Source organism: Rhinoderma darwinii, chromosome 1, assembly GCF_050947455.1.
Source record: "Rhinoderma darwinii isolate aRhiDar2 chromosome 1, aRhiDar2.hap1, whole genome shotgun sequence".
In the NCBI taxonomy this organism is placed as follows: domain Eukaryota; kingdom Metazoa; phylum Chordata; class Amphibia; order Anura; family Rhinodermatidae; genus Rhinoderma; species Rhinoderma darwinii.
Window position 1 is genome coordinate 282,850,909 of NC_134687.1, and position 25,654 is coordinate 282,876,562.

Genomic DNA, 25,654 nt, shown 5'->3' on the forward strand with positions numbered 1-25,654 from the left:
AATGTGATTGGTGCTGTAATGTAGATAGATTTTTTATTTTGACCATTTTTGAGCAAGTTATGAGCAATTTTAGATTTATGCTAATTACTTTCTTAATGCCCAACTGGGCGTTTTTTAACTTTTGACCAAGTGGGCGTTGTGGAGAGAAGTGTATGACAATGACCAATCAGCCTCATACACTTCTCTCCATTCATGTCCTTTTGTACTCATCACAGCGTGAGCTCGCAAGATCACGCTGTGCTGTCACATACACCCACATTAACTTTACTGAAGTGTCTTGACAGTGAATAGACATCACCTCCAGCCAGGACGTGATGTCTCTTCACACTCCCGACACTTCGGTAAAGTTTGCGTGGGACTTAATTGTTGCACAGCGTGAATTCGCTGGTTGTTATCACACGATGTGGTCATATCTGGTTTTCTGCTGCAGTATTGTGGCAAAAACCACAATGTCACCGCAAAGTGACTGCAAAGCCTGGATAGAATGGCACAACTGTAATGACTCAAGGACTTGCTTTTAAAGTGAGTGTCTTCAGGTAGAATACCTTGCTGGTCTATAGCAGAGGTAGTCATTTCCTTTACATTTAATGTAATTAATTTACTTTTCTAAATTAATCTAGGGCCCTTAGATGTACACGATTCTATTACACCCTCTCTATTGACTACTTGCTTGGCTCTTTCTGTAACTCCTATAGACTTCAATGGAGAGGACTATTGAAGTCCTGTGACCCCCCCCCCCTCCTCCCCCATTCTCTGAAAAATTGGGGGTCCCTTAGGTGGGACATTTATGGCATATTGTGGATATGCCATACATGTTTACGATGGGATTAACCCTTTGATGTATTAATTTTAGAAATAATACAATGTTAAACGGTGAATTGTAAAAAAGATAGTCATATATATCTCTAAGACACCAGCAGATGGTGATGCAGCTTTATCTATGTATACCGTAGTGTTCCCCAGATAATGTGAGGCTGGTCTCCGCATGAATACACTCATTTAGTGAGAATAGAAGGTTAGACAATAAACACAACACAGATTGATGATTCATTTACACAGTAGAACTGTTCCATAAAAAACACTTTTTTTTTTATTTCACAGAGCAAGGAATGAATTAGGAGCCACCCAACACTGCCTAGAAAAAAATAGGGAAAACCATTTCATGGGGAGTTTTGAACTTTGGAATTTTGCAGTTGACTGTATAGCAGTTTTCTTTTTAGGTCCTTTGCTTACTAATCCAAAGTTGTATTTGAATGTACATTTTATGAGTGCTGCCATGTTATTTCTCATTACACAGAATACTCTCGCATCGGACCATGCCCCCTCCATCATCCAGACCCTTTCATGCGCTGTTTGTGACTCCCAAGCACCCGTTTTTTAATTGAATCTGTTCTAGAAATGTTTTGTAGAACTGTTTCTTCTGCAAAAAGTCAATAAAAAAATGTAATATCTATTCAAAGCCGGAACATAACTGGATTGTGCACTGTAAATTGTTTCCCTACAGTGCTTTTAGGGAAATTTAGGTCCGATGTATGGCATCCGAGGGAGTATAGTGCAGAATCTGCATATGCTTTTTACTGCTCTGACCTAACTGGCACCAAGATGTTAGCAGTATATCCTTTTAAAGGGGTTTTCCCATCTTAGACAATTATGGCATAGCCACAGAATATGCCATAAATATCCGATATATCTGAGTACCCACCTGGAATCGGCAGACTGCGGCCGCCGCACCAGGCGACGGGGGGTTGAGTGACCACCGTTCTTGATATAGGTGCGTGTCCCAGAGCTGGGACCTGGATCTATCAGACATTTATGGCACGTCCTGTGGATGTGCCATAAATGTCTAAGTTGGGAATACCTTTTAGTCCTGTTTTTACAGCACATCCCACAGATGCTCGATCGGATTGAGGTCATGTTCCTCAACCCATTCCTGAACAATTTTTGCAGTGTGGCAGGGCACATTATCCTGCAGAAAGTGGTCACTTTTATTCGGGAACACCGTTGCCATACAGCGTTGTACTCTGCAATAATGTTTAAGTTTGTGGTACGTGTCAAAGTAATATCCATATGAATGCCAGGACTCAATGCTTCCAAGCAGAGCATTGCCTAGAGCATCCCACTGCCGCTGCTGGCTTGCCTTCTTCTGATAGTGCATCCCTGTGCCATATCTACCCCAGGTAAGCGACGCACACGGTGCCATCCACGTGATGTAAAAGAAAATGTGATTCATCAGACCAGGCCACCTGCTTTTTTTATTGCTCCATCGTCCTGTTCTGATGCTTACGAGCCCATTGCAGGGTCTGTTGCTGGTGGACAGGAGTCAGCATGGGCACTCTGACCAGTCTGTGGCTACACAGCCCCAAACGCAGCAAGCTGCAATGCACTGTGTGTTCTGACATCTTTGTATCATAACCAGCATTAACTTTTCACCAATTTGGGCGGCTGTAGCTTTTCTGTGGGATCAGACTCTACAGGCTAGTTTTCGCTCCTCTCGCGAGTCCATGAGCATTGGGCATCCATAGTCCATGTGAGCAGTATACCAGTTGTCCTTCCTTGGACCACTTTTGGTAGGTACTAACCACTTCATACTGGGAACGCCCCACAAGATCTGCCATAGATGTCACAATTTGGTCCTTGTCAAATTCTCTCAGATCCTTACACTTGCCTATTTTTTCTGCCTCCAATACATCAACTTCAAAAACTTGCTGCCTTATATATCCCACCACTTGACAGATGCCAAGGTAATAAAATATATAATTGCCCTTTACTGTTTTTTTTTTTATTTATCTTCACTATCCTATTTCTCTGTTCTTTAGACAGATAATGATTTCCGGCTCCTTATACAAAGATTTTACCAGTTACAAGCTGAACGTGTGGAGACATACCATCTCTTTGATGAGTGAGTACCTTCATTTTGTATAGCACAACAATGTGTTGGCCAAATAAAAAACATCTTTCATATGAAGTCTCAAAAGTTCTGTATATTATACTGCATACATGTTTCCTCAATTTGGTATTAAAGGGAATTTCCGAGTTATTTTAAAAATTAGCCGATGTAGGAGGGATGCAAAAAAAAAAAAAAGCCATTACTTACCTCACAGATCCCCGTCGTTCCATTACTACCGCTCCATTCCTCCCCGCTGCTGTTTATTGACATGCCTGCAGCGATGACATGCACGTATACTCACGTGATCGCTGCAGCCAAGCACTGGCATCCTGGGCCGTATACACACTGAGACCAGTGATTGGCTGCAGCAATCATGTGGGTATACAAGCACATCATCGCTGTAGCTACAGTGCATTCAGAAAGTCTTCAGACCCTTTCACTTTTTTCATATTTTGTTATGTTGAGACCTTGTGCTAAAATAAAAAGAAATTTCCCTATCATTCTGCATTCAGTACCCCATACTGACAAAGTGAAAACAGAATTTTAGAAATTTTTGCCAATGTATCAAAAATGGAAAACTCAAATTTTGCATGGACATAAGTATTCAGACATAAGTATTTAGCTCTGGGGGTCTCCCGTTTTTCTAGATCATGTTTGAAATGTTTCTACACCTTGATTGGAGTCCACCTGTGGTAAATTCATTTAATTGGACATGATTTGGAAAGACACACCCCTGTCTATATAAGTTCTCACAGCTAACAATGCATATCAGAGCAAAAATCAGGCCATGAGGAGGAAAGAACTGCCTGTAGAGCTCAGAGACAGGATTGTGTGGAGGCACAGAACTGGAGAAGGGTAAATAAGGGCCTTGGTAAGAGTGGTGACCAAGTACCCAATGGTCACTGACTGAGCTCCAAAGATCCTGTGTGCAGATAAAAGAAACTTCCAGAAGGCCAACATTACTGCAGCACTCCACCAATCTGGGCTTTATGGCAGAGTGGCCAGTCAGAAAGAAACATCTCCTCAGTAAAAGACATGAAAGCCTGACTGGAGTTTGCAAAAAAGAACCTAAAGGACTCTCAGACTGTGAGAAACAAGATTCTGTGGTCTGATGAAACCAAGATTGAACTTTTTGTCCTCAATTCTAAGCGTCATGTCAGGTGGAAACCAGGCACTTCTCATCACCTGCCCAATGCTACTACAGTGAAGCATGGTGGTGGCATCATCGTGCTATGCCGGTGTTTTTCAGCGGCTGGGACAGGGTGACTGGTCAGGGTTGAGGAAAAGATGAATGGAGCAAAGTACAGAGGTATTCTTAATAAAAACCTGAACCAGAGTGTTCTGGACCTCAGACTGGGCCGGAGGTTCACCGTCCAACAATGACCTTAAGCACGCAGCCAAGACAACACAGGAGTGGCTTCGGGACCACTCTGAATGTCCTTGAGTGGCCCAGCCAGAGTTCTAACTTGAACCGAATCAAACATCTCTAGAGATGCCTGAAAATTGCTGTCCACCGACGGTCCCCATCTAATATGACCGAGCTTGAGAAGATCTGCAGAGAAGAATGGCAGAAAATCTCCAAATCCAGGTGTGCAAACCCTGTGGCCTCATGGCCAAGAAGACTGGAGGCTGTTATCGCTGCCAAAGGTGCTTCACCTAAGTCCTGAGTAATGGGTCTGAATACTTATGTCAATGCAATATTTTAGATTTTCCTTTTCAATAAATTAGCAAAGATTACTAACATTCTGTTTTCACTTTGTCATTATGTGGTATTGAGTGCAGAATGATGGGGATTTTTCTTTATTTTAGCATAATGCCTCAATATAGCAAAATGTGAAAAAACTTAAAGGGTCTGAAGACTTTCCGAATGCTTTGTATTTCAATACACAGCGGCGGGGAGGGACTGAAGCGGCAGTGCTGGAACAACGGGGATCCGTGAGGTAAGTAATGGTTAATTTTTTTTTTTGCATCCCCACTATATTGGCCCAATTTTTTAATAACGTGGAAAACCCCTTTAAGTTCTGTGGACTTTTGACCAATATTTGTATATATTATATAAAACACTAGTAAATTTTTTTTCTGTGTTTTGTTGCATGCTCTGTCTGACTTTGGCATTTGGTCTTTAGGCTTCGTTCACACCTGCGTCGGTGTGTTCCGTTGTTCTGCTTTGTCAGAGGAGCAGAACAATGGAAAGCAATGGTCCCGTTTCACGACAGACACCACCGGCGGCCGACAGACCCCATTGACTTTAATAGGTTCCGTCGGTTTTCCATCAGGGTCTCCGGTAATCTCGGCCGGATCTGTGATGGAGGTCCCTAACGGAGCCTTCAATACAGATGTGAACGAGGCCTTAGTTTTACTGAATGTGAAGACAAAAACAAATAGCAAGGCACCCAAGACCATAGAACCATAGGACTTATGTACATATTATGGATCAATAGAAGCTCTGAATTGTAGGGACTTCATGTACTCCTGTAAAGGCTCTGCAATAAGACTGGCCACTGAAGGCCAGATCCAAATTAAAATCTATGTGACCTAGTCATATGAGTGACTTGAGGTACCTGTATGACACACGTGCGCAACTAAACTGTGCTGCTATGAGCATGGGCAAGGATGTTGCCAGGAATACACTGTTTAACATATTGAACTGATCCAGTTTACCATGCTTTACTGGCAGGCTGATAAAATACCATCCGGATACGTCAGCAGAATGTCTGCTATAAGAGAAGCTGCTGGGGTTTAAATGTCCAGTCCTATTATAAAAATTGCAAAGAAACAAAATAACAAAGAGGGATACTGTAGGCGCTACTTGGTTGATAAAAGTTGGTTTATTGCATAAAAGCAAGGTAAACAAGATTTTCAAAAAGAATGTAATCTATTGAGGAAAAGGTTCAAAGAAAAAAAATTCCCCTCCAGCCTGATCAAAGGCGCTGAAACCAGAGCAAAATCACTTACACAACTGGATTGCCTAAACCCTCGAACCATTACCACAAATAAGTCAGGTGACTTCAGATGCAATTTCATCACTACTTACAATAAAGGGAGTAAACTGATGAGCTCCACATTGCAAAAACATTGGCACATTCTCACTAATGACCAATACATGAAAGATCTTATTCCAACAAGACCCAAGATCATCTATAGGAGGGCGAAAACTTTGAGGAACCTTATTGCACCCAACAAATTACGCACTGTCCAACAGCACCCCCCTAAAACACCTCTGACTACCTACGGCTCGTTCCGTTGTGGGAAAACAAGATGCCTATGTTGTTTGAATATCAATACTAAGATATCCTATTTTACATCTTTGGTAACTAATGAAAGTTTCGCAATAAAAAGCTTTTTGAATTGCGGCAGCAGCTATGTGGTCTACTTACTACAATGCACATGCAACCTCCAATATGTAGGGCGCACAACCCAAACCCTTAGGGATAGGATGAATAAACATAGGTTTAATGTTAAAAATGGTTATCTGAAACATAGCGTATCCCTTTGATGTCCTGACAGTCACTCCCATTGAAAGCATACCGTGTGAATTTTCTGACAGATTTACCAGACTCAAACAGAGGGAGAATTTCTGGATCTATAAGTTGGGGACCTTACATCCTTAAAGAGGCTCTGTCACCAGATTTTGCAGCCCCTATCTGCTATTGCAGCAGATCGGCGCTGCAATGTAGATTACAGTAACGTTTTTATTTTTTAAAAACGAGCATTTTTGGCCAAGTTATGACCATTTTCGTATTTATGCAAATGAGGCTTGCAAAAGTACAACTGGGCGTGTTGAAAAGTAAAAGTACAACTGGGCGTGTATTATGTGCGTACATCGGGGCGTGTTTACTACTTTTACTAGCTGGGCGTTGTGTATAGAAGTGTCATCCACTTCTCTTCAGAACGCCCAGCTTCTGGCAGTGCAGATCTGTGACGTCACTCACAGGTCCTGCATCGTGTCGGCACCAGAGGCTACAGTTGATTCTGCAGCAGCATCCGCATTTGCAGGTAAGTAGCTACATCGACTTACCTGCAAACGCCGATGCTGTTGCAGAATCATCTGTAGCCTCTGGTGCCGACACGATGCAGGACCTGTGAGTGACGTCACAGATCTGCACTGCCAGAAGCTGGGCGTTGTGAAGAGAAGTGGATGACACTTCTATACACAACGCCCAGCTAGTAAAAGTAGTAAACACGCCCCGATGTACGCACATAATACACGCCCAGTTGTACTTTTACTTTTCAACACGCCCAGTTGTACTTTTGCAAGCCTCATTTGCATAAATACGAAAATGGTCATAACTTGGCCAAAAATGCTCGTTTTTAAAAAATAAAAACGTTACTGTAATCTACATTGCAGCGCCGATCTGCTGCAATAGCAGATAGGGGCTGCAAAATCTGGTGACAGAGCCTCTTTAATGGGCTTAATGACATCACGGAATCTTAGATTAATTCCGCAATTCTATGTCCCTTCCCATTATCAATCTAATAATATCCCCGGCCCTAGCAACTGTATCTTAGCAACTGTCCTGTTTTTTAAACCATCTCCCCTTGACATATATTTTTATAATTTATATTTTTATAATATTTTCATTGTACTTATCATCCCATTGTCAATCTAATAATATACCTTGTCTAAACTGTATTTCAGCAACTGTATTATTATTACTATACTATTACTATATTATTATTACTATACTATCATTAGTTTATTAGTCTGTTTTCCAAACAAATTGTTATCGTAATATTATATTTCATGCATACACTAATCTCTCCCTCAACGGAGCATTTAGATATTTTAATAGCTTAATATTTTAGTAATTGCGATGACTGTAAAGCACAAATGTTTATTAATATAAAATTATAGGTTTGCACTTACCATTCATCTCCCCTCTGTACTTTGCTCCGTGTGGTCCGGTTTGCGTTCCACTGTGCGCTCCATTGACATCTGGCCCTCACGAGTTGCCGTGATGGTTGTCATGATGCCCATACAACGCCTGTTGTTTGTGCGTTCCAAGGTCCTTGTTTGCGATGGCTCTCGCAGGTGTGACCTCCCTCTATCCGATACACAGTAAGGAGTCTTTAACCCCTTAATGACCAGCCTATTTTAAACCTTAATGACCAAGCCATTTTTTACGTTTTTCCATCGTCTCATTCCAAGAGCTATAACCTTTTTATTTTTGCGTCGACATAGCTGTATAAGGTCTTGTTTTTTGCGGGACAAGTTGTATGTTTTAATAGCACCATTTTGGGGGACATATTTATTGATTAACTTTTATAAACTTTTTTTGGGGGGGGAATAAAAAAAAAACCTGAAATTTTGGCACACTTTTTTGCGTCTTAAATCAACACCGTTTATCGTGTTATATAAATAACACAATAACTTTATTCAGTGGGTTGTTACGATTGCAACGATACCAAATTTGTATAGTTTTTGTATGTTTTACTACTTTTACACAGTAAAAACGCTTTTTTTTCAAAATTATTTGTTTTTGTGTCTCCATATTTGAAGAGCCGTAACGTTTTTATTTTTTCGCCGATGCGGTTCTATGAGGGCTTTTTTTTTGCGGGAAGACTTGTAGTTTTTATTGGTACCATTTTGGAGTAGATGCGAATTTTTGATCACTTTTTATCAAATTGTTTTTAAGTCAGGATTCACAGAAAACGGCAATTTTTCCATAGTTTTTTATTACATTTTTTACAGCGTTCATCGTGCGGGTTAAATAATGTAATAAATTTATAGTCGGGGTCGTTACGGACGCGGCGATACCAAATATGTGTAACTTTTTTTACTTTATTTTGGTTTTTTAATAGTAAAGCAGTTTGTAAGGGGAAAAGGTGGGTTTTTCATTTTTTTTTAAATTAACTATTACATTTTTTTTTTACTTTTTTACTAGTCCCACTAGGGGACTTTAATATGCGATTCTCCGATCGCTATTATAATACACTGCAATACTTTTGTATTGCAGTGTATTACTCCCTGTCCGTTTAAAACGGACAGGCATCTGCTAGGTCATGCCTGCGGCATGACCTAGCAGGCATTCGCTCCAGGCAGACCTGGGGGCCTTTATTAGGCCCCCGGCTGCCATTGGAGACACAGACACTCGGCGATCGTATTGCCGGGTGTCGGTGGGAGAGAGAGGGAGCTCCCTCCCTCTCTCCAAAACCACTCAGATGCGGTGCACGCTATTGCGCACCGCATCCGAAGGGTTAAACGGGTGAGATCGATACTAATATCGATCTCCCCCTGCAGAGCGGGTACGCCCCCAGCCCTCAGCTGCCTCTAGCAACTGAGAGCAGGGAGATTTGACGGCTCCCTGCTCTGTTTACTTTATCATGATACAGTGCCGTAAAAAGGCATATGCATCAGAATAAAGCCCGTTAGTGGCCGCCGTTAAAAGGCGTATTGGCGGTCACTAACGTGTTTTATATATGTTTTATATGTTCCATATTTACATCATATTCATCTTGTCACATATGGTCTTCACCCCATTTTTTCGATGGAAATTTATAAAATATGAATTGTTTTTTAACATGAACTGACTGTACTTTACGGGCATCGTACCTAACATACGATCTGTGTAGGCTAGGTTACACTGTTATACATGGACCATTCATATGCCACATTGCTTTTTATCAACTGCGTAAACAATAGTTTCTCTGTGACCTTTGACCTTTCCCCGGTTTTGGCGGTTTTTCACTGCCTCGTTTGAATTGACCCTATCACTGTTCACTTGTCTGTGTATATATATGCATGATCTTTTATTGCATGTGTTATCTGCCTGAGGAAGACGCCAGTCTGGCATTGAAACGCGTTTCAATCTGTTTACCTTGCTTTTATGCAATAAACCAACTTTTATCAACCAAGCAGCGCCTACAGTATCCCTCTTTTTTATTTTGTTTCTTTGCAATTTTCATCAAGGCAACTCCTTAAGGTGTTTGGGGATCGGCAGCAGCTTGCACCTCATTGCATTTACCTGCCAGTATTTGCACTTTTGGAAAAGGAAGCATAAAAATTGTTTCCCCGGAAAACCAAACTTCTTCTACACTTCCATCTGGTGCCGTGTCCTTTTTCTCTCATCTATTATCAGTCCTATTATAGTATAGCTCCAGCATGTATAGATGTGGGTTAGGGAATTGCTATTTGTGCAGATCAGACACTTGGAGAAATGTGCTGAAGAGGAGCAGGTGGGTTGTCAATTTGGCAGTGTTGTTTCCCTTTAAAGTAAAAGTCAACAGTAGGAGGATGAGGTGTTCGATGTGAAACATTCCTTTTTTATGAGGTGTTTTATTCACAGATGTTTAGCGAAACATTGTTATCACCTGCAACCGTTTCATTCCAATGTATTGTGCGCTTTTAAGGCTATTGTTCGTGCCATGTTTTACCAAACCGACCACCAGACCATTGGTATCACACATCCCCTGACATAAGTGAGCTAGGAATACTGTATACAATTTGATTATAACTTGGATACATTTGCATGTGGCCGTCTTTGAAATAAAATACAAGATGTTTCATTTTTCCCCATTCACTTCATCTGGACTTCATCAGCAATCCAACATAATGCTTTACGTCTTGTTCCGCCTATTTATTTTTTCCACTTTCGTAAAGAATAACAGAGCTGAGAACTGCCTGATTTTAATTTTGTTTGCTTACTGCAGCCTTGTTCTTCCTAGTGTATCCATAACACTAGATAATATTTTGGTATTGGTTAGCCAGTTAAAGTACCTCTCTGATTTATTGTCAGCTTCAGGAAAAAATACATAAGGGGGGTCACTAAACACTTGCAGATTTTCTGCCGTTGCGGTTAATTGCTCCATAACAGGCATGTTCGGAGTGGGAATTATATTAGAGTCTAGGTACAAAGGCAAATTGTACTATGCGTTTGTTCTGTGGCGGAGGGGTTAGCTAGTCTCAACAAAGATAATGATAATTGAAACCTATGGCAATAACAGGGTACCGTGTAAGGCAGAAAATGGACCTCACAGGAAATATATTACACATATTTTTGTGACGTTAAAATTTTCCCAAAAAAATCCCCCTGAAAAAAAGTGATTGGCCAGGAAAGAGCATTTGTGTATACACTTATACTTACATATAGTTTCATTTAGGCAATTGTGTGGACAATGGAGATAGATTATTTTTTTTTTTTATAGGAATGGGTGTCATTTTCCAGTCAAGCAAGCAGGGGCATATGCAGAATTTTTTATAAAGGGAGGCGGGGGGTTAAAAATTCTTTATGAAGCTTTTGCCGGACTCTGTGTTGTGCACACAGCCCCTAATACAGCAAGCTGAGCAGAAGAATTGACTGCCGTTTATCGGGGAGAAAGGATCCTAGTCTCTTCTTTTGGAGAGGACACTGGGATCCTTTCTTCACAAACACCATCCGCCACATATTCTACCCAATAATTTGCTATACTGTACAGCCTGCCCTGCCTGTCCTAGCGCTGCTGTGCCGGCAAAGAACACTTGCTAACAGTAGTAGTCGTAGTCAGCAGGTGTTCTCCCCAGTGCAAGAACGAGCATTACATGATAACTGTATGAGTGTATTATTGTAAAGGCTGTGTACAGTACAGTAGACTCTTCTGACACTCAACTGCTGTACTTTACACAGCCTCTCAATAATACAGGTAATACTGCTATACAAGAGCCAAATGATATCGCCACATCATGATCACATACACTCTAAAGATAAATGTATTGGGACACCTATAAATTACACTTACTGGAGCTTTTCTGACATCCCATTCTAAATCCATAGACATTAAGATGGAGCTGCTCCCCCCCCCCCCCCCCCCCAAAAGCTAAAACCGCTTCCACTCCTCTGGGAAGGCTTTCTACAAAGTTTTGGAGTCTGTCTGTAGACGTTTTTGGCCATTCATCCAGAAAGCATTTGTGAGGTCAGACATTGATGTTGGATGACAGGGCCTGCCTCACAATCTCCATTCTGCATTATCTCAAAGGTGCTTGATAGGGTTGAGGTCAGGGCTCTGCGTGTCCGTCAAGTTCTTCCACACGAAACTAACCCAGCCATGTATTTATGGACCTTGCTTTCTGCACTAGGTCACAGTCATGCTGAAACAGAAAAGAGCTGAACCCCAAACAGTTCCCACAACGTTGGAAGAATACAGAGGAGAGAAACACATCTCAGTGGGCCCGCCACACATTATAATGACCCCTTAGTTGTACCCACACAGTATAATGCCCCTATAGCGCCTCCCCACACAGTATAATGCCCCCACAGCTGCCCCCACACAGTATAATGCCTCCACAGCTGCCCCCACACAGTATAATGCCTCCACAGCTGCCCCCACACCGTATAGTGCCCCCATAGCTGCCCTCATTACAGTATAGTGCCCCCATAGCTGCCCTCATTACAGTATAGTGCCCCCATAGCTGCCCTCATACAGTATAATGCCCCCATAGCTGCCCTCATACAGTATAATGCCCCCATAGCTGCCCTCATACAGTACAATAACGCCATAGCTGCCCTCATACAGTACAATACCCCCATAGCTGCCCTCATACAGTACAATGCCCCCATAGCTGCCACCACACAGTATAATGCACCATAGTGCCTAATAAAGAAAATAAATATTCATTTACTTTTCCCCATTCCCAGGAAGAGTGGAGGAGATCCCTCTGCTCTGTGCAGTGTGTGGCTCTGCGCAGACAGGCACAATGACATCACTACATTGCCCCTGTCTGTGTCGAGCCGCTCACAGCTGGCATTACATACTGAATTCTGGAGCAAGGAGTAGTCCGCTTCCTCCTCCAGTATTGGATTCAACCGCATAGATTTATCTTCACTGGAACTAAGGGACCTAGTGCAATTCCTGAAACGCAACCCCATAACATTATCTTTCCTCGACCAAACTTTACAGTTGGCACAATGCAGTCCGGCAGGAAATATTTTCCTGGCAAAACCAGACTCGTCCATCAGGCTACCAGTTAGAGAAGCGCGATTCGTCACTCCACAGATCATGTTTCCACTGCTCCAGAGTTTAGTGACGGCGTGCTTTACATCACTCCATTCGACCCTTGGCATTGTGCTTGGTGATGTAAGACTTGCATGCAGCTGCTTGGCCTTGGAAACCCATGCCATGAAGCTCTCTGTGCACCGTTTTTGCATGAATGTTAATGCCAGAGGAGGTTTGGAATTCTGCAGTTATTGAGTCAGCAGAGCTTTGGCGACTTTTATGCACTATGCGCCTCAGCATTTGGCAACTCCACTCTGTCACTTTATGTGGTCTGCCACTTCATGGCTGAGCTGCTGTGGTTTCTAAACACTTTCACTTTGCAATAATACCACTATAGTAGGGTTGCACGACGCCTCGAAATATCGATACTATTTTGAAGCCTTGCACCCTCAAATGGTCCAATACCGTGAATTCATATATTTAGACACTAATCTGTGCGGCCACACCGCTTAGTATTGTAACACATGAATTTAGTGAATAGCATGATGTGATGTGGCCGGAGCAGCACTGATGAGCGTCGGCACCAGCCCTGAAGAAAGAACATGGCAAAATTGCTGCAAAGTACCTCCATGTTCTCTGTCTTCAGTGCCTGACGCTCTTAAAGAGGCTCTGTCACCACATTATAAGTGCCCTATCTCCTACATAATCTGATCGGCGCTGTAATGAAGATAAGTGTTTTTTATTTTGAAAAAAAGATGATTTTTGTGCAACTTATCAACAATTTTAGATTTATGCTAATTAGTTTCTTAATAGACAACTGCGTTTTTTTTTACCTTTTTACCAATTGGGCGTTGTAAAGAGAAGTGTATGACGCTGACCAATCAGTGACCAATCAGCGTCATACACTTCTCTTCATTCCAGCCCAGCTTCTTTCACTGCACAGCGTGATATCGCGAGATCACGCTGTACTGTCACATACACTCACTTTAACTTTACTGAAGTGTCTTGTGAGTGAATAGACATTGCCTCCAGCCAGGACGCGATGTCTATTCACACTCCCGACACTTAGTTGAAGTTACTGTGGGAGTATGCGACAGCACAGCGTGATCTCGCGAGATCACGCTGTGCTGTGAATACAGATAGACATTAACCCCTTCCCGCACCTTGACGTAACTACGTCGAGGTGTGCAGTAAGTTCGCGCACCTTGACGTGCAGTTACGTCTGTGCTTTGACAGTTAACCGCCGCGCGGCGCTACACCGCAGCGGCGGTTAACTGTGCAGGGCGTCTGCCCTGCATTCCCCGTTGCCGATCAGCGGCCTATCGCCGCTGATTTCGGCAGTTAACCCCTTAATTGCGGCGTTCGATTTGAACGCCACAATTAAGGTGTTTAGCGCCGATCGGCAGCCCCCATGTGAAATCATGGGGGCTGGCGATCGTACCCATGGCAACCGGACGCCAGACAATGGCTTCCGGGTTGCCATGTACAGAAGCCTATGAGGACCACCCGGAGGTCACAATGACAGTTGGAATGCATTACACTACGTGTAATGAAAATTACAGATTGTCCTACAACGAATAAGCCCTCACACGGCTCCGGTGGTGAAAAGATAAAAAAAGTTCCGGCTCCCAGGTTATGGCGATGCAAAATGTGCAGAGCGTTCCAAAAGCGGATAAGATCGGGCGCCATTTATAATATAAGTGCAACACTGGCCACATATCTGCGGATTATTATTTATTTACCTCATTATTATACCCTCTTATTATGCCCCTGATGTACTCTGCCCAGCCTACATTTGCCCCCACATTATAAACTGAAATACCAGCAAAACGCCAGAGCTACTACCAAGCAAAATCTGCGCTCCAAAAGCCAAATAGCATCCCTCCCTTCTGAGCCCTACAGTCTGCCCAAACAGCCGTTTATGTCCACCGATATGGCATCGCCATACCCGGGAGAACCCTGTTAATATTTTATTTGTGGTATTTGTGGCACAAACTGGGCACAACATATAATGCACTAAAATGGCACATCAGTGGAAAATTGTCATTTTCACTTTCCACCATCGGCTGCGAATTAAACCCTTCGCGCACCATGACTTAATAGCATAGCATGTCGTGGTGTGGGGGTGATATATGGAGCGTCTCACGCGCTGAGCTCGTGCCATACGCTGCGGGTGTCCGCTATGTATTACAGCTGATACCCGGGACTAACGGACAGAAACAGCGATCGCGCTGTTACAGGAGCCTGTAAAAATCACAAACTGCAATACATTAGTATTGCAGTGTATTCTACCAGTGAGCTAACGATTGCTGGTTCAAGTCTCATATGGGGACTAATAAAATATGTAAAAACAAAAGTAAATAGTTATTAGTGGAAAAAATTAAATATTTAAAGTCCAAAAAGAAACCCTTTTCATATTTTTTCTCTAAAGTAATGTAAAAAAAGTAATGTAAAAAAAATACACAAAATTGGTATCGCTGCGTCCGTAAAAGTCCAAGCTATTACAATATACCGTTATTGAACTTGCACGGAATTCCACAGAGACCAGGAGCAGAGCCGATACTAGCGCTCTGCCCGGGACTCTGCTCTGGGAAGACCCTTACATCGCTGTCCATATGTGGACAGCTATGTCAGGGAATTCCAGAGTCCCGGAGCAGAGTCTGTACTAGCGGCTCTGTGTCCCGCGGCTCGCAGATGACAGCCCCAGGGCTGCATGCTTGAGACCCCTGACCTAGAGGATTTTGGGACCTCGTTTTTTTAGAATATATTTTAAGCAACATGTCCGGTTTGAAGAGGTCTTGTTGTTCCAAAACAGTGGAAATCCCCCAAAAGTGACACGGTTTTGGAAACTACACACCTCAAGGAATTTATGTAGTGGTATAGTTAGCATCTTGACACCACAGGTCTTTTGCTATATTTATTATAGTTTGTCTGTGAGAATGAAAATCGGCTTTTTTTTTTTTTTTTAAATATAAAATTTTTACAAGGAATATAGAATGAAAAGCACCCCAACACTTGTAAAGCTATTTCTCCTGATTACGACAATACCCCATATGTGGTAATAAATTGGAGGGAGGGAGCGCCATTTGGATTTTGGAGTGTGGATTTTGCTTGCTTGGTTTTCAGTGCCATGTCGCGTTTGCAATGCCATGGAGGGACCAAAACAGTGGAAACACCCCAAAAGTGACCCCATTTTGGAAACTAAACAAACTAAACACCTCAAGGAATTTTTCTAGGGGTATAGTTAGCATTTTGACCCCACAGTTTTTTTTTTCTGAATTTAGTGGAATTAGACCTTGAAAATGAAAATCTACTTTTCTTTTTCCTGAAAAAACATAGAAATTTTTACAACGAATAAAGGAGAAAAAGAATGCCAGAATTTGTAAAGCAATTTCTCCTGATATACGGCGATACGCCATATGTGGTAATAAACTGCTGTTTGGACCCACGACAGGACTCCGAAGGGAAGGAGCAATATTTTGCTTTTGGAGCTCAAATTTAGCTGGAATAGTTTATGGGTGTCATGTCGCATTTGCAAAGCCCCTGAGGTACCAGAACAGTGGAAACACCCCAAAACTGACCCCATTTTGGAAACTACACCCCTTAAGAAATCTATCTAGTGGTATAGAGAGCATTCAGACTCCACAGGTCTTGCAGAATTTATTAGAATTAGGGCGTGAAAATGAATATCAAAATTTTTTTTTTCCACAAAAATATTGCATTTTTTTCATTTTCACAAATGATAAAGAAGAAAAACCACCCCAACATTTGTAAAGAAATTTCTCCCAAGTACGCCAAAACCCCACGTGGTCATAAATGGGTTTTTATTAGAAATTACCCCTTTCAGGACTGATCCATTTTTTGCTTTTTCATTTTAGTTTTTCCCTTCCCGCTTTCCAAGAGCCATAACTTTATTTTTTATTTTTCCAGTAGTCCGTAGAGTGGTGTGAGGCTGCCATGACAACCATCAGCACCCCGTGACCACGTTGCGGGGGGGATTTTGAATGTCAGAGAGGGCCGCCCCCTGTTGCCACCCCGCTGTTTCTAATGGCTTGGATGTCGTGGTCATATTCAAACGCATCGAAGGGGTTTGTTGAGCGGGATCCCGCTAGTTGCAGTGAGGTGTCCGCTGTAACGTGCGAGTTGGGAAGCGGGTTTTCGGGCTATGCCGTATGTCTATCGATCTATAGATTGGGAAGGGGTTACACTTCAGATTTTTTTTTACACAAATATTGTACTTGACGCCTATATATGAATAAATTGTATGTTTTATTCAATAACGTTCAACATTTTTATATATATATATATATATATATATATATATTTATTTTAAATGCACCCATTTTATTTTAAACATCAACATTAATTATTTAGTCATAATTTTTAAGGCCAGGGCTACACTTAATATTGGAAAATCTCACTACAAAACGTCTAGGTGTAGCTCTAGCCTAAGGCGTCATGCATATGACCGTAAAAATTGTCCATAATTGCGGACCGTAATTACGGACCCATTCACTTCCATTGACCACGGACACCTTTCTGTGTGTTTTACGGGAAGGTTTCCAGGCCGTAGAAGTGTACCACAAAAGATAAGACATGTCTGTTCTTTTGCATTTTACGGGCCGTGCTCCCATACTTTTGTATGGGAGCACGGGCCGAGAATGCGGGCAGCTGTCCAGGGCCGTCGGTGGCCGACTGCCCACAAACGCGGCCTGTTGCTACGGGCAAGCCCGTGGGCATGAGGCCTTAAGCCCCATGTACATACCCGTATTTTCATCCATACGTAAATACGGATCCGTAGTCGTCCAACTTATCTGCATATACGGAACGGTATCCACAAATCGGGCCGTGTGCATGGGGCCTTAGGCTGTGTTTTTCTGAAAATCGCAGCAAGACACTCAAATTAACCGCAACATTTAAATTCGGTCTAAAGGCCCTTTTACACGAGCCGATGATCGGAGGAATGGAACGCTCGTTCCCGATCATCAGCTTGTGTTAAAGGGCGGAGCGATCAGCCGTCAAACAAACGATTACTCATTTGTCGGCTGATTGCATCTTTTATGCATCAGTAAAGATCATCCTTGTCTTCAGCACATCTCTCCGTGTATACAGGATTTGCTATCGCCACTGATGCAAACGATCTTGTTCGTCCCTATACAGTACCATGATTGCTTTGTGTAAATGGAGCTAAACAAGCGCCGATCGACAGTAAAGCACGTTGATCGGCGCTTGTTCTAGCTCCATTAAAAGGACGCTAATTCTGGATTTACACATTATGGATTTGTTACAGATTTTTGAGCAAAAGTCAGAAGTGGTTTCAAAAGGAATGGGAAATATAAAGGAAGAACTAATGCCCTATGCACGCGACCGTAAAATAGCCCGTAATTATGGACCCATTCATTTCTATGGCCGACGGACACCTTCCCGTATGTCTACGGGATGGTGACGGTGCTGTAGAAACCGGCCAGAAAAAATAGGACATGTCCTATTTTTTTATTTTATGGACCGTGTTCCTATACTTTATAATGGGAGCGCTGCCCGTGAAAACGGCTGGCTGCCCGTGGCCAGGCGTACCCGTAATTACGGTCACGGTCGTGTGCATGAAGCTTTAAACTTCTCCTGGATCCACTTCTGGCTTTGGCTCACAAATCTGCAATAAATTCACAAAGTGTGAATCCAGCCTAAGAGTCCAGAGCGGACTGCGTGAATCAATACTCCATTGTAGAATTGTGGCAAGAAAACCACTAATAAAGGAGACACACGAGGAAGAGACTTGTTTGGGCCAAGGAACAAAGGTAATGGAAATTCTGACATTAGAAATCTGTCCTCTGGTCTGATGAGTCCAAATTTGAGATTTCTGGCTTTAACCACCGTGTCTTTGTTAGATACGAACGGATTTGTGGTTCCCACCATGAAGCATGGGGAATCGGGTGTTATAGTGTTGGGGTTATTTTCTGGCGACACTGTTGGTGGTTTATACAAAATTAAAGGCAAGCGTTGAGAGAATGCCAAGAGGGAGTCATGCTATTATCAAGGCAAACTGTGGCTACTTTGAAGAAGCGAACATATAAGATAGTTGTATTTTGTATTACCTTTTTTTGGTCACTCTATAGTTCCATTTGTATTACCTGTTAAATCCAATGACATTTCTAATATTCTAAAATGTGTAGAAAAGGATAAATAAAGAAAACCCCCTTTGTGAGTAGGTATGTCCAGACTTTTGGCTGGTACTGTATGCTGGCCAGGTGTATGCCAAAAAGACATTCTTTTAGCATATATCCGACCCATTAATAGCTATGGATAGGAATGTACATAGCTTAAGAAGATTTGTGTGAGCGTGAAGTATACATTTTTCATATGTTCTATAAAGAAGACTTGTTCGCCTTTCAGACTCCTATACGTGTAGAAGGTGGCAACACTGCCGGATACTCATTGTAACACTTGTATATATGCAATACAAGTATCTTAGCTGTATCTGCTACAATGTGCAAACCAGATTTTCCGTCTTTCGGCTGTAAAACTGCAATATTATTTCTTCACACATCTATGGAGAATGCATCTGCAACTTTGTTCATTCTTTTATTCACTCCTTTATGTATACACACTCGATTCTGAAGGTTAATCTTTCGGGGTCAATCTGCAAGTCAATTTTTCAAAGACCGAAAATATGGAGAGTTCCAATTTTAACACTTCTGCCCAAAATCATTGGCTTATTTATTTTATATATCTGGAATATTTATTTGAAAAAAATAATAATCGTAAAATAAAAGTATATAATAATAAAAAGTTAAACGTTCCCACATGACAGGATATTGGAGGATTGCTTGACTTCAAGACATCTGCTGGCTCTGTGTCTTACAACCTTTATCCATATGAAATATAGAGGTATTTCTGCAATGTGTTAATCATATTTGTGTTACTGAGGATTAAACAACAAACATACTCATAAATTCACTCTAGAAATTGTGCGGTTTATTGTCTGCAGGATCTTGTTGTTAATAACATTTGGGATTTACCCAAATGTAATAAGAAATATAAAGCAGAATGACTGGCAATGTCCGCTTTAGGCACAAAGAAAAAAAAAAGATTGACAATTTCATTGTTGCAGTGCTGTCATTTCCTGCTTCATATTGCACGACTTAATTTTTGTCACTGTTGCAACTCTGTAATTTTCTTATCTGCTCTGACTTAACCAGACAGCAGCTCCCATAGCCGCACAGTGGCTTACTGGCACTCAGATCATGGGCTCATGTCCAATCAGGACAACATCTGCATGGAGTTTGTATGTTCTCATGCTTGTGTGGTTTCCTCTGGGTACTCTAATTTCTGCCCACACTTCAAATAAACATTGATAGGTTAATTTGGATGCTTTTCCTTTAAAGGGGTTCTATGATTATCACCTATCCACAGGATAGATGATAAATGTCTAATGGGGGAGGGTCTGAGTGCTGGAACCCCCACCGATCCCGAGAACGAAGATCCGCCTATCTCCTGCAGCCCCATAGAAAGTGAATGGAGCGATGGCCAGGCATGCGCAGTCCTGCTCTATTCACATAGGACTCTCCAGGACCCCCGTTCTCCGGATCGGTGGGCATCCATAGTATCCTAAGTGACTGGTGATATATGATCATCATGAGAAAATGCCTTTAAGCTGGCCATAGACATAGACTGGAGTCTATGGAGGCATGCGTGACACGCAGTAAAACCGGACATGTCCTATTTTTTCACTGACCCATCACACGCTCTGTTGAAACAACGGTCGAGTGAAGGGCCCCATTGAAATAGATGAGTCCGTGTGACGGGCATTTTTTTAACGGCCATCACACGGTCATGATACACGCTCGTCTGAATGAGCCCTTATAATATGAGAAATATGTCTGATAGCAAGCTTTGAGATCACTTCTGTCTATGCAGTACTAGACTACTTCATTGACAACTGTACAAGGGCTGAAATGAACTAGTGCCATCTGAAGTTGTGTTCTTCATGCATAGGTAACCATAAAAGACATGATTGAAATAGAAGCATGTGGTTAAGGACATTGACTACATTTTATCGGTAGGACGCAATATTGATTCTTGTCTTTTTTTTTTTGGTTGACTATAGCATCTTAACCTAAAAGCCATGAAAAAGGGGCATTAATGATCTATGCACATAAACGGGCAATGGCGAAAGAAAACTGTATTACTGTACCTCCATATTGCTTCGTCACCCCTTTACTCATATAAGCCTCTCTAATGCCAGCTGTGTTTTGTAGCAGTGATTTCCATGCTTAGCTCCACATATGGTGCTGTTGGAGAGCTTTAAATTGGCCATGTCAGGCACTGGGTCATATGTCATTTTATTCTATGCAAAGTGTCGTAAGCCGTTTTGTTCTATATGAAAGATTTTGAACCACAACCAATTCCACAAAAAACTGCAAATGCATCCTGTGTGTTAAAGCATTTTACTGGTCTACCTACCGTTCCGCTGCGGATTTCTACAGATGTCCTATAATTGAGTATCTAGATTAATCAATTAGTAATTGTAGATTCCCAACAAAATAGTGAACTCTACTGTAGAAATAAAACTAATGAACGAGCAAAAATTACAAGTGTCGCAGACTTTGAAATATTCATTTCAATTTTGGCTGCAAATAACCCTTTAATATATATATTTTTTATAATTCCAGAGGGCATCAGGCATATCTGAAATCTGGCCCACACTATGACTTCATCCATTACCGGCAGTTGGTTCACGAGATTACACAGGCTTTTAGTGGCATCAGTAAAGAACTTCTCCAAATGAAGGATCAATTCCGTGAACTGCATGATCGATCTGATCTTTCTGAACACCTAGAAAAGATCCAGGAGCTGGAGAAAGAGAGATTAGAACTGGTATGGTACATTTATTTATATTTTTTTCAATTTAGTGCTTGCTAATTTATATTATTATTATTATTATTATTTATCTTGCAGACTGGTTTATAATGCTTTGTTCCTTGGCAGACTGCAAGATTACAGCTAGCTAAGCAGAATGCCCAGGACCATCCTAGTGATGAATCTTATCAAGAGGAGGTTCAGCTTCTAAAACACAAGTAAGTAACTTTTTTTTTTTTTTTATTTATACATATTTTTCTGTTCCCCTTCAGTCCTGGAAAAAAATCTTTCCCTTTTTAACACATTAAAGGATAGATGCCAAAAGAAAATGAAAAAGGCCCTTTAAATGTACATTAAAAACGTGAAACATTTTCAATATCATCTATCCTGAGATATGATCGCTTCACAATACAGGACCAATCCCCGAAGAGTCTGATATTGGAAATGGGTGGTGTTGTGTTTTGAGAATTTTGGTAGACAAAAGGAACTCAAGTCAACACTGCATCTGACAGGAATCCGAACAAGTAGTGTCTTCTTAAAGGGGTTATAGATTTTTTTTTTATTTTTTTTTAGTAGGAGCTACAAATGAAATAAATATACCAAAAAGCAATACTTACCTATCCTTGCCCCCGGCGATCCAGCCCTGAGGCTCCGGTGGCAATCCCGGTGGTTGTTTACAACCCGCCATTGTTGACAGGCAGAGCATCATAAACTATCTGGCTGGGGACTCCGGTCCTGGAGAAGCCCCTAACGTCACTATCCCATAAATGGACAATGATGTCAGGTGCTACAATGCTGGAGTCCCAACATACTGTCGGCAACATACTGACCGGGGACTCAAACTCTGGAGGAGCCCCTGACGTCACTGTCCATATTTGGCCCTTTTTCACACTACGTACTCACACTTCTTTCTCTCCAAAAATAAAAAAAGCTATAGGTTGTTTTCCTACCCAAATAATCATATTTTTCCTCCTCCAGTGCTACATTTTAGTAACTGAAAAGGAAATCAGGTTTTTGCTTTTTATTTTCTCCAGGTTCTGTTCTGTTTTTTTTTGGAGCCTCTTTTAGGTGCACGGTCATAACAGGAGAGAGAGACTTTTTTATTTGTGTACTGCGGCATTGATTGTTGAATTAATTTTTTTATGTAGTTATAGACATAAGCTTATAATAATATTTCATCAATTTACACCTATGAAATAGTTTTATGCAGTTGCATTTATAGCATCTACAAGTTTATCATTTCTATGGGCCGAACCTGGCATATATTTTACTAACATTAAAAATGTCTGTTTATCTTTGGGGCTGTTGCCACTAGGGATGCACGATTTTTCGAAACTTCGATACTGTTTGGATACCATGCATCCCCAAAACGGTTCGATACCGTTATTTCATGTATTTCGATACTAAGCTGTGCGGTGCAGCTAAGTATAGCAATACATGAATGTATGAAAGCGGGGCTGCGGCTGTGTAATACAGCCATTGCCCTGCTCCTGAGTCCTGACAAGTGCGTGCCGTCAGGATAATGTGATGCGGCCAGCGCTGCACTAATGAGCGGCGGCACTGATGACAGAGAACATGGCGGGCGCACTGCAAAACACTCCCCATGTTCTGTCTTCAGTGCCTGCGCCGCCGCTTATTAGTGCAACGCTGGCCGCATCACCTCATGCTGACCGCGCACGCACTTAATGTCAGGAGTGGGGCAATGGCTGTATTACACAGCCGCAGCCCCACTCTATAACGGCGGAGATCAGAGAAACCTCTTATCTCTGCCGTTATTCCCCTGAATGCTGCGATCAAAGCTGACTGCAGCATTCAAGAGGAAGTGAGAAGGGGGGATGCCCCTAGGATCGCAACACAGGAATCTCTGTGACGCAATCGAGGGCCATACCATATATGGGCAGACAGCCCAGGTTCCATTGAAGTACCCTAGTGCTGTCTTACCATATTTCCTGTTGTTAGGGCATACTTGGGTATGTCCTAACAACTGCCTGTGTACTATCCGTACACAGGCTAATGTACTGGCATATAGATATATGCCAGTACATGAAAGTTTAAAAATAAAGTAAAAACATAGAGTAATAAATAAAAAAATAAATAAATACACATACACCTTTTTTACAATAAACATTAAAATAAGTCTCAATACATAAAATATACACATATTCGGTATTGGCGTGGCCGTGATAACCTGCACAACAATTTATTTGTGCCATTTATGATGTGTACGCTGTAAAAAAATAGAATAAAAACGACTTTCTTTCACTTATTGTGGGGCACGAGGTGTGATGAATTTAACCTCCATGTGCCTCACATTAATAGTAATAAATCCCATCACCTTACACATTAACCCATTATGACTGGGAAACATGATGGGGTTAATTACTATTAATGTGAGGCACGTGGAGGTTAAATTCATCATCACACCACGCGCCTCACATCAGAAAATGGAAGAACGTTTTTTTATTTTATTTATTTTTTATTACTGTTGGCAAAGTATCGTTTTGGTATCGAAATCGCAATACTACACGAAGTATCGGTATCAAAGTACAAATTCTGGTATCGTGACATCCCTAGTTGCCACTGCATGTTAGTTGATTATGCCTATGATAATACTTTCGCAAATGGCCACCTGCATAAATGTGATTAAATTGACATAAAGGGATAATATTTATTTCCACTGTTATTGTGACCGATATATATCACTACGACAACACCTTATAGGTGCCTCCGTTCTAAACATGGAGTGCAGCCCCTTTTCTGGGTGTTTCATAAACACTACCTAAAGTTCTATATTGTGAGTAATGTAAGCCAGATGTATATTATTTATAGTTCCCATCCGTTCCTGTAGGATAATTAAAACCGTGGAAGCAATCAGCGAAGTACTGCAGGATTTCAAGTATGATTGTGAAGAAATAAAATGACGTCTGCCACTTTGGAAGCCACAGAATGGAAAGTGGAGTCTAGTCCGGACGACTTATTTGGATCTTCACTGTAGCAGAGCCAGCTCTTTCATCTGCTGCCCTCCTGGGTGACATTCTGGCTCTTTATCAGTAGTTCTTAACAGACATGGCAGAGATACGGCTTTTTGCACTGCAGTCCCTCCAAGTGAATTTGAGACATAATGTACAGTATGTTTCTTTCCAATGGTTTTTATTTGGCATTTAAAATGTTCCTTCTGATCTGTTTCCATTTGTACTTTTGTCATTGCTTCACAGCATTTAATGTTATATTGAGATTGTGTCCTGTGTAAATTAAAAGATTGTAACTATCCTTTTGTGATTGCATTTCCTTTTGAATATAAATGTTTAACTTAACATTCTATCTGTTTTCACTTGCACAAAATGTTTTGAGTTATAGCCATGACAATGTACAGGTACTACATACATCTCATATCATAAACAAATGTCTCATGGGACTAATCGTAATTTGGGTTAAGCTGCCAGCAAGTGCGGATTACTAAGCTCCCCAATGTCGGAATAGAAACTCCAAATACCATTTAAATATATACACGAGAAAAAGGAGTCAAATACTATTGAGCCATAAAAAGCCAATTGTATAGAAAATTACAAATTTTATTGGACAATACAAAAATACATGGTTAAAATACAGACTACAAATCAAATCACTGCATATCTCCAAAATAGGAGAGAACATGGAACCACAATAGTAGTTTGTGTGCATAGAAATGGGAAAATTCCCAAAGAAGGTTGTCATCATTTTGCTCTAAAGTAAATACATTATAAGAGTACAACAAAGACTAACAAAGTGTATATCCATTCATGTCCAAAAAGTATGTTGTATCCCCAGTACAATGTGTCGTTGTAAAAGATAGTGGAGGATGACATAGGTAGTGACTACAGTTTAGTCTAATCTATACCCATTTAATAATTGTTCAGAGGACAGAATAGTAGACATAGCCTGTCCAAAGCATCATTTAAGTGTACAAATAACCAGGTAAATAGCATAACAAAACATCAGTTAGTAGTAAAGCTAAATAAGTTA

The 25,654-nt window shown here is 41.4% G+C and overlaps 1 protein-coding gene across 1 annotated transcript in view; it reads left to right on the plus strand.

The window, feature by feature from the left end:
* The window catches only part of REX1BD (required for excision 1-B domain containing), a 34,717-nt gene extending 9,797 nt beyond the window's left edge, over nt 1-24,920 (plus strand). Inside the window, exons 2-5 of the mRNA XM_075850718.1 lie at nt 2,817-2,899; nt 21,466-21,670; nt 21,782-21,870; nt 24,501-24,920. Coding sequence (XP_075706833.1) covers nt 2,817-2,899; nt 21,466-21,670; nt 21,782-21,870; nt 24,501-24,573 — 450 coding nt within the window. The 3' untranslated portion in view covers nt 24,574-24,920. The remainder of the gene's footprint in view (nt 1-2,816; nt 2,900-21,465; nt 21,671-21,781; nt 21,871-24,500) is intronic.
* Nucleotides 24,921-25,654: the final 734 nt, after the last annotated feature.